General features: G+C 40.3%; 2 protein-coding genes across 2 annotated transcripts; one reads left to right on the plus strand and one right to left on the minus strand.

The window, feature by feature from the left end:
* Positions 1 to 596: 596 nt before the first annotated feature.
* Positions 597 to 5,612, minus strand: LOC115778309 (protein phosphatase 1 regulatory subunit 3E). Its single transcript, XM_030726378.1, has one exon. The coding sequence runs from the start codon at positions 4,997 to 4,999 to the stop codon at positions 4,076 to 4,078; it is 924 nt and encodes a 307-aa protein (XP_030582238.1). The 5' UTR covers positions 5,000 to 5,612; the 3' UTR covers positions 597 to 4,075.
* A 107-nt stretch (positions 5,613 to 5,719) lies between these two features.
* Positions 5,720 to 9,017, plus strand: LOC115778327 (uncharacterized). The gene is made up of 3 exons (XM_030726410.1): positions 5,720 to 5,841; positions 6,071 to 6,301; positions 8,173 to 9,017. Exons 2-3 carry the CDS (start codon positions 6,104 to 6,106, stop codon positions 8,902 to 8,904), a joined length of 930 nt encoding a protein of 309 aa, XP_030582270.1. The 5' UTR covers positions 5,720 to 5,841; positions 6,071 to 6,103; the 3' UTR covers positions 8,905 to 9,017.
* The last annotated feature ends 766 nt before the right edge of the window (positions 9,018 to 9,783 follow it).

Raw genomic sequence — 9,783 nt, forward strand, 5'->3', positions numbered from 1 at the left:
ACTTTACAAAATAAATAATACAGCAAGTGTCTGATTGAAACAGGACTCAGGTGTGGTGATGTTTTTGTAGTGATCATAAAATTTTAAAGACATTTTTCCTCTTCATACCAGTCTTCTAACTAGCTTTGGAACAGCAGAAACCTAAATAATCACACTGGTGTTTTTAATGCTGTAACTAATTAAAAAAAAAAAGAAAAGACAAAATCAAAAATCAAACATACATTTTATTAGCTTTTTGTCATGAGTTTTTTAGGCATTTCTCCAGGTCTTGCTGCACCTTTTCCTGCTTCATGCTGCAACCCCCTGCCTTTCATAAAGGGCGAGGGTAAGGTGTCAGCAGCAATCGATTCAGAGGACATGTCCTCAGCTTTGTCTACAATGGCGATGGCCGCAGCCCACTGCAGTGTGCTCCTTTATGAATGGGGAGCAACAGCAGCTCCTTGAAAATGAGATGCTCAGTCAACCAACAAAACAGGTATCTTGGGAATGCACACATGCACAGCTCTGCAGCCACACACTGCACAAATGACACAGTGTTATTAATCCCAGTTATTAGAGATTATGTTGAATATGAGCTACAGGAACTCACAGAATGGTTGTTTTCCATCATTTTTTTTATTAACCATTGTTTTCGAAACAAAACATGAGTTACATTAAAACCTGAACATGAAATTAAGGTACGTTTCAGTTGTACATGCGAACATGGTTACGTTCCACGGCAGAAAATAGCTCAGGGTGTAGATGTTACAACAAAAACTGGCTGCACAGGAATTACAGAAAACAAAAATATCACTGACAAAGACAGCAAACCGAGGAAAACGCTTTTTGTAAAATGGTTACAGACAGAAGTGAGTTAGGCTTTCGGTGGTGACAGAAACAAGCGAAACACGACAAACAATGGCAAACATTTTTGTTTAGTAACTATTCACAAGAAAAGCTTTAAAACATCCCATTTCCTTCCTCTTACTGCATTAGCCTGCTTAAACGAAATCTGCTACAATCATAAGTCGCTCATGCCAAAAGCTATCAAACACTAAAGTGTATCTCGTGTTGCCTTAATAGATCTTTCCTCACTATTAGAGTTCACAAGTTCTATAGTCACTTACACTCACCATCTTCCACTTCTCTTACACATCTCCAAGTGAGCTCACAGCTTAGTAAGGCAAAGTACACCTGTAGTTGTGCACATAGCATATCCAATATATTCATTATTTTTATATTTTCTGTATTTTGATACATATATTGGGTAAAATCTGTCATATCTTATTGTTAAAACATTCTAATTCTAGGAATAGACTTAATTTAAATGGTCCTAGAGACGAATTTGATTAGAATTTGCTTTAAGGCGTTTTTTTTTTTGCTTTTTTAACATATTACTTTCATAAAACTTTACGGTACCACAGGATAACAAGCTTGTTCTAATTTCTCAATTCTGCTTTAAAATGATTCAAAATACACACAAGATAGAACATTAGGAAGACATTCAATATGGAACATTAACACATTTATGTACATACTTATATATCAGTGAGTTATGACTTGATTGAGGTGAAAATGTAAGACCAGAGACCTATCACCTTTGCAGTAGAGATGCACCAATAGCAATAGCAGTGTGGGAGATACCAGAATAAAAATGGTATCCAGAGTTGTCTCTTGCAAATGACATTTATATATTGAAAAACTACTATAACAATTACAGGGCTGTTTCATATTACATAGGAAAACTGTTGGTCATATGTAATAGAAAACAGCCATAAAACCCAACACTTTATTGTCATCCAGTGAGCATATTTGACCACTTATCAGCCAAAAGTTAAATCCAAAAATCACAGTATGTATTCACAGTGATCAGTAGGTTATTGATGCATCTCTCTAAACCCACACCAGTCACCTCAGCCGGGATCATTAATGCTTTCTGGTATTGCACAGCATGAACAAAGTTTACACAGACCAAAGCAGACAATATGCAAATACCCACTAGTGTAACAGTATAATACAATAAGTTCTGCTATGACAAGACATTTTATATTCACAATGTTTTTAAATAAATAATGAGAAATGCAGCTCCGTACATGATAAAGCTAAGTTGCATGATAGGAAATATTGTCTAAAATGTCACTCATCTCATTAAGACTAATCTAATATCATCAGGTACAGCACTGTAGCCCCGACACAAATTATGTCATATTTGGAGACAAATGGTACTGATGGATTCACAGTGGAACTGCTCCAAAAACTAAGTGGTTACAGGAATAGTCTCTGTCCACATACCAGCGCAATGGCCTCATTAAATGGAGAGCTTTCCTTTGAGGCCATGATGATGTAAACAAAGGCCAAAGTGATGTTCAGATTACAGTCTGAGCACTGGAATTAAAAGCACCCCGTCTGTTGTTCCGCTAGCTGCTAGGGTCTAAACTTTGCACATGCTCACTTTGCTATTAGCATTCAGATTTTAAAAAGCATGATGGATATCTGCATTTAACTGAATTGATTTACAACACACGAGCTTCTTCAGCCACAAAAGCTGAAAACATAAAATGAAGGCGAGAGGCTTAGGAAGGCCACTCACCACTGATCTAAAGTAAAAACATTTTAGATGTAAGACAAGCTTTTGTGCAGAAACGGCAATAACATTTATCAAGGTGTACTGTATGAAAAAAGCGAGCAGAAAGTCTGCAATTTGAGAATGAAAGACGGTGAAATAGTTCACCTAATTTTGGTAATGTGTAAGAAGTGTGAGGAGCAGCACTATTCTTGCACTGATCACTGTCGTGTACCTTTAAAGTGACACAAGCTGGTTAAACACAGCCACCTGTGTAATAGCTACTTGGACTATAGACAGACCTGCTCTGTGAAAAATACAGTTAAGCGGTGTAATCAAGAGTCTTAGATATTTTTGAGTCTGTACATGTACAATAAAATGCTTTTCTTTGAATATATTAGTTAAAAAATAATTGTTGTGAAAATAACATCTGTTCTTTAGCAGTCAACCTGAAGAAGAGAAGAAAAAAAGGTCCACAGGTAATCAGAGGTAAACTTAACCTTTCAAAAGCCACTTCAGATACGTTCCGTGTGAGAGAAGCTATGCTGGAGGATTTCATTCAGATAAAACAAGAAATTAATAAAAATGGTAATAGTCTTTAGAAACATATCCTTTATGGTTATTTTTATAAATTAATTTTTAAGTCATATAAATATATTTTTAGTTTAATGTCATTTCATCATCTTTGAACTTTGTCAGACCTTATTTTTTCATAATTTAAATATGCAAAACATAAAATAATTTTTGCTGAATAGGCTGCAAATGTATTGCTAAGAGGCAGATTTTTGTATGGTTAAGTATGATGTCCCTGGATTGTTCTAAAAATGTAAGTTTAATGACGATAACCATCTAATGCATTTAACTCTATTCAAGCCTAATGAAGAAAACACTGTAAAGCAGCAAATCAACAACTCCCTACATCATGGCTTAGAATAAGGCATTTTAATGGCATGACGGTAGGAAATTATAAATTGAATAGATAAATTAAATAACCACTGCATATTTCCATCTACTATCAAGGGGATAAGACATGATTGCCCGTGTCTGCAGGTGACCACAGGGGGCGTATGCTACCATCAGCTAAAATGCTTTCTTTTTGCTATTAAGTCGACGTTTGCGCACACGCAAACTGACAGGTACAGCATCTTGAAATGGGTAATGATGCCTTAAGTTGGCATTAGCCGGCACGTTCTCCGTGGCGCATGTTTTTATATTACATAACGGGAACATGCCCTCCCAAAGGGCACCAAGCTGTACAGAGCCCTGACATCAAGGCAGCATATCGAACGGCATCCCACACCAGGAAGCCTATCAGGCTCACACAGCAGGCCATTTCAACCCTCGGTGCGTTATCACCACAGGGTCACTGTTTGAAATATTGTGGGAAAATATTTTCTGTTACGGAATGTGTATAGCTGACAACAGAAATAGTCTTTTTTTTTTTCTTTTTTTTTTAAACAGGTACGGTTATAAGGTCATCGGGGAGCAATTACGCGCAAATGGCGCCAAGTGTGCCACTTTATTTGTCAAAACTCAGATAAAATGAATCCATCCGTTTTCCCATTCCCGAGGTGGCGACATCTTGAACCGGTGACGTCGGACTTTGTAGTTATTGCCGTTATTATTATCCCAAAATTCTTGCCCGCCGACACAGTATTTAATTGCAAATTGCAATGTTCCTCCGCTGTCTAGGTAGGTGGGCATAATTATCTTGAAACAGAACTTATCGGTGACACCGTCGCTCGAGTTAGGAACATAGGACGCCAAACTGTCCATAAATGTTATCCAGTTGTTTAGAGAATACCGCAAAGAGACACTCTTTTCGAAAGCCAGATTCAACACGCGCACGAAGCCTGAGAGGCTGAATTCATCCGTCTCGACGGTTTCCAGCAGGACTTTTACCTCCCTCACTTTCTGCTCGAAGTCGGGTAATGTGCCTGGGTTGGTGAACTGCAATTCCATGAACACGGACTGCGCAGGAGCCCGGGGGAATTTTGTGTCCAAATGATGAAGGTTAAAGGGTCCTTTAGGTAATTTTGCCATTATGCGCTCCGGAACCTCGGGAACATCTGTATCATCGAAGTGCTTTACTGAAATGAGCTCCAGCCCCAAGGAGTCAGCGAAGCGGACTTTTTTCTTAATGGTTGGGCTTCTGCTGCGGGAGATCTCTAACTTTGCTCTCTCTGTAGGTGTAGGCAAAGACTTGCACCTCCGACGCAGATTAGGGCTCTGTGGAGGTTTCAGGGAAATCTCTCTTCCTCTTGGCCTCTCATCCACCACTGTGCTCTCAATAGGCTCACAAGTACCGTTCACCATGTCACAATCCTCCCCATCTTCAAGCCTCGGATTTGCCGCTGCAAGGCTCCCGAATAGCCCAGCTATGCAGCTGTAGTTCCTCGGCAGGCAGTTCTTTGGGGGAAGCATGACTACGACAGGATGCGGAGACTCCGCTTCCATAAAACGCTACAGTACCCAAACTGCGGAGCCGGAGTAGTCGTGATGGAGAAAGCCGGCGATGCAAGAGATGGAGGCGTCAGGTGTTAGTGTGCCCCTCGCGGATAGGTGTTCTGCCTGCGTCAGAAGATGACACTTTGCAGCCCTGGACCAATAAACCAAACTGTTGTTGCTTTATGGTTCTTGTTGCCGCAATTAGTGCGAGTCTCCTCCTGCAGATGGGTCACTTTAAAATTTCCACGAGAGAAAGAAGTATAAAGAACTGTCCGCTCACTGCCATTAAAACAAACCCTACAAGAAAAAAAAAGTGTTCCTCTTCACTGCAAACGCCTCCTTGTTTCCACTTAAATGTGGGAAAATTCATGCGTGTTCTCTCACGGCTGACTCTCCCGGGGAAGAAGTTGAGGTCTACTGTAGTTTTACGTGACGAAATGAGCGTTTAACTAACCACAATTGTTTCCTCCTTCACAAGTTGTGAACTGGTTTACTTCCCTATTTGAACGCTGCGACATTACAGAGAACATAAAAGAAATATTTTTGGCGCCGCCAAAGTCTCTTTTCTCTTTCCACCCAATTACTGTGTGCATCACTGGGTTATTATGCAGTCCCGTGTAATTGTTATTAATACTGTCCTGTATCTGTGATATATAAAAAGCATGTCGGTAGTAGTCTGCTGCGGGAGCGCAAGAAGCCCAACCCCCTTCTCTCTACGTCATACCTTGACGGTGCAGGCTGTAAGGGTTACCATGGCGACGGCGTTGCAGCTTGGTCTAAAGGCATTCACCACGTCCTCTATCCCAGAAAACGTTGTAAACCTGGGGGAAAAAAAATCGCCATCACGACAGGTAGCAGCAGTTTCTTTTTTGTGAATGGCAACAGAAATAATAGTGAGACTAATATTAATATGCATCAAGAGTTCAGTTTGCTTTATTTTGGTTGGTAAAATCAGCGATAGGTTTGCTGTGTTTGCCATATTTACAGCAAAAGTTTTTTTGATGACTTGACCCAATGTGCTAATTAGCATACATTTTTAAGTAATTTAGGTACATTTACTTTTTCCATCTCCTTTTCTAGATCTCACCATGAGTTAAACGACCTAACTGCATCATGGTAACCTTACAAGAAGAGACTCACACAGCTGTGAATGGAGCAGACGGGGAGCTTTCAGCACCGGAGGACGCAGCTGGGGAGCACACGATGCAAGAAAGGAGACTTGTTGATACCCTTTTAGATATCAGCGAGGAGAACTTCTTGAATGAGACAGAGCCGGATGAGTACCATTGTTACTCTGGTTGGGAGGATGCTGTAAGTGAACTATATTCTATTACTGCACCTCTCTTCATTTAATGTTACCTGCATGTAGTTGTGCATGTAGGTAAGTGACCTCTATGTCACAAGTTGGAGTCAGTGATGAAGTGTAGGCTATATTTCCATATTATTCTGTGTGTGTGTGTGTGTATGTATGTGTATATATATATATATATATATATATATATATATATATATATATATATATATATATATATATATATATATAATGTTTAGTCATACAGATGTTGGTGAGGCACTTTTCATGACAGTCTCACACTTTGTCAGGTTCAAAAATCCCTTTCCATAGACACTGATGTCAGTGATTCCAACTTTGAGGACAGAATTTTTTTAGATTAGCAAACCTACACTATATTGTCAAAAGTATTCACTCACCCATCCAAATCACTGAATTCAGGTGTTCCAATCACTTCCATGGCCACAGGTGCATAAAACCAAGCACCTAGGCATGCAGACTGCTTCTATCAACATTTGTGAAAGAGGAATGGATCGCTCTCAGGAACCCAGTGAATTCCACCATGATAGGATGTCACCTGTGCAACAAGTCCAGTCAGAAATTTCCTCAGTACTAAATATTACACAGTCAACTGTTAGTGGTAATTATAACAAAGTGGAAGCAATTGATAATGACAGCAACTCAGCTATGAAGTGGTAGGCCACGTAAAATCACAGAATGGAACCAGTAGATGCTGAGCCACATAGTGGGTAGAGGTCACCAGCTTTCTGTAGAGTCAGTCACTACAGACCTCCAAACTTCATGTGACCTTCAGATTAGTTCAAGAACAGACACAAGAACACAAGAACAGTGTGTAGAGTGCTTCATGGAATAGGTTTGCATGACAAAGCAGCTGCGTCCAAGCCTCACCAAGCACAATGCAAAGCGATGGATGCAGTGGTGTAAAGCACGCCACCACTGGACTCTAGAGCAGTGGAGACGTGTTCTCTGGAGTGATGAATCACTTGGATGAGTCTGGGTTAGGTGGTTGCCAGGAGAACGGTACTTGTCTGACTGCATTGTGCCAAGTTTGGTGGTGGTGGTGGGGGGGTATGGCGCGGGGTTGTTTTTCAGGAGTTGGGCTCAGCTCCTTAGTTCCAATGATAGGAACTCTTGATACTTCTGCATACTAAGACATTTTGGACAATTTCCTGCTCCTAACTTTGCGGAAACAGTTTGGTGATGGCCCCTTCCTGTTCCAACATGACTGTGGACCAGAGCACAGAGCAAGGTCCATAAAGACATGGATGAGTTAGTTTGGTGGGGAAGAACTTGACTGGCCTGGCCTGGTCAAACTCATAAAATGTCTTTTATCTCTAAAATTATGCTTAAAATTTTACTTTCTTTGTTTGTATTGGCAACATTTAGGAAATGACACTTGTATTTGGGTATACATATAGTTTTCATCCAAATATGATGTCACATTTGACCTCTGATCTCACTTTTATATTTCACGTCTGCCTTTCTTTCAAGTTGACCCCAAAATGCATTATATCTTTAGAGAAAGTACTGTCAGGAGAAAGAGAATAAATCCATGTAAATAAAAAAACAATAAAAAATAAGTAAACTCAAAATGATGTCAAATATATTAAAATGGGTTTCAACATGGCAAATAACAAAAGCCTGCAATTTGCACTTTTTACTGCACTGCAAACTTCCCAAAGTACATTTAAAAAGAGCAACAAAATTAATATATACAGAATACAATACTATTCCCTTAAAAGTAAATACTACCAAGAGAGTGAACTGCCTTGGTCGAGGTTTGTGCTCTCGGAGTGCTTCTTGTTACTTTATGTGTTTCAGTTTTAAACATATCATAACTTGTGTTTTATGTAACTTGGTTTTGCAACAGGTTTGTGGTTGGGCCAGAGTTGCTCCACTGAGCTGCATACTTGTGACTTCAAACACATACAAGAGACCAAAGCACGCTGACAATGGAACCCCTTCATCTGATAACCCAACACCCTCTAATGCAGACAGCTCAGCCAGCATTGCAGAGCAGCGCTGTGAGTCTCATGTTGGCCTGGACAACTTTAAGAAGTTTGTGTCAGTAAATCAGCAAATGGAATCTTCGAGTCAATGTGCTATGGCAGCTCAACAAACAGATGCTGCAGAATGGTCTGTCCTTAATGGCATGCAGAGAAAGAAGACGCATCTCTTACTGGAAGAAAAGATAGACGAGAGAGGGATGCACAGAGAGACTCTTCCTCAGTTTCACCATCTGTCTTCAAAATATTCCGTGTCAGAGAACAGGCCTGCTAAGCCTCAGAAATATAATTACAGGCCCAATAACAGAGTGGTTCCCATTCAAAACTTCACATTTTTACCACCTATCAAATCACCACACCTGATTTCCAAGGAGAGTGGCTATCTCTACAGAGGCAAAAAGACTCCAGAGGGCCAAACCTCAGAAAAAAACTGTTTCATTTTAGAAAAGAGGCGTGGAACAAGAGTGGACACCGTTGCTCATTCAGGCCTTTCCGCTTTCTCTACAGCCCTGACCTCCAAGTACCAAACATATTGGCAAAACCCTCACAATGTTTCAATACCAAGACGTACTGAATACGATATCTCCCAAACCTGACACAATGTACTGTTGTAGCTACTCAATGGGCAAAAGACTCACAGGGAATTTGCTGCCTCTTCACAAACAAGACTGAACTTTTAAGCTGCATGAGGCATGTGAAATAAATGTTTGGCTTGATGACATTCAAGCATGCAATCATTTTATATTCTCAGGTGTAACTAAGATCACGTCCTTAATATTAATAGTTAGGTAAACATAATATTAAAATGTTAGGCTGTATATCAGGGATCCTCAAATCCAGGCCTCGAGGTCCAGTGTCCTGCAGGTTTTAGATGTGTCCCCGATCCAACACACCTGATCCAAATCACTGAATTACCTCCTCAGTATGCAGTCAAGTTCTCCAGAGTCCTGCTAATGACTTCTATATTTGACTCAGGTGTGTTGGATCGGGGACACATCTAAAACCTGCAGGACACTGGACCTTGAGGCCTGGATTTGAGGATCCCTGCTGTATATTATTTGGACTGACCTCTATTTTGATATAACCATTGATTTTGCGGGTGTTCTTTTTCTTTTGTGATGGTGCAACTACCCTGCAAGCAGTGTGGCTGCGTGCCTGAATCACACACTCTGCTTTTTTAAAAGACTACAACTCGGTCAGAACCTTAGCATTGCACTGCAGCTCATGTTTGCACGATATAAACTGTGGCCAAACTACTGCATCAACATAGTACAGTTTCAATTTTATATCATTTGGGATGGTTGTAGGTGAAGTCAGGGTTATGCAGTGCACAAGGTTTATGAGGATTCCTTCTAAACATGCCATGGGTCATGTTGGTCTCCAGGGCCAATATGACCCATGGCATGTAGAGTCAGTTGCTATAATACTGTTTAAACTGCAGTGATCTTATTACTTTATTCTGTTTTTCCCATGGT

The sequence above is a fragment of the Archocentrus centrarchus genome, chromosome 3, assembly GCF_007364275.1.
Source record: "Archocentrus centrarchus isolate MPI-CPG fArcCen1 chromosome 3, fArcCen1, whole genome shotgun sequence".
NCBI classification, from domain to species: domain Eukaryota; kingdom Metazoa; phylum Chordata; class Actinopteri; order Cichliformes; family Cichlidae; genus Archocentrus; species Archocentrus centrarchus.

What these genes read in the sequence shown, in the direction of transcription:
- LOC115778309 (XM_030726378.1), bottom strand. Translation starts at nt 4,999, where the DNA reads ATGGAAGCGGAGTCTCCGCATCCTGTCGTAGTCATGCTTCCCCCAAAG.
- LOC115778327 (XM_030726410.1), top strand. Translation starts at nt 6,104, where the DNA reads ATGGTAACCTTACAAGAAGAGACTCACACAGCTGTGAATGGAGCAGAC. An exon ending in ACTCTGGTTGGGAGGATGCT is followed by an intron (nt 6,302 to 8,172) that starts GTAAGTGAACTA and finishes GTTTTGCAACAG; the next exon opens with GTTTGTGGTTGGGCCAGAGT.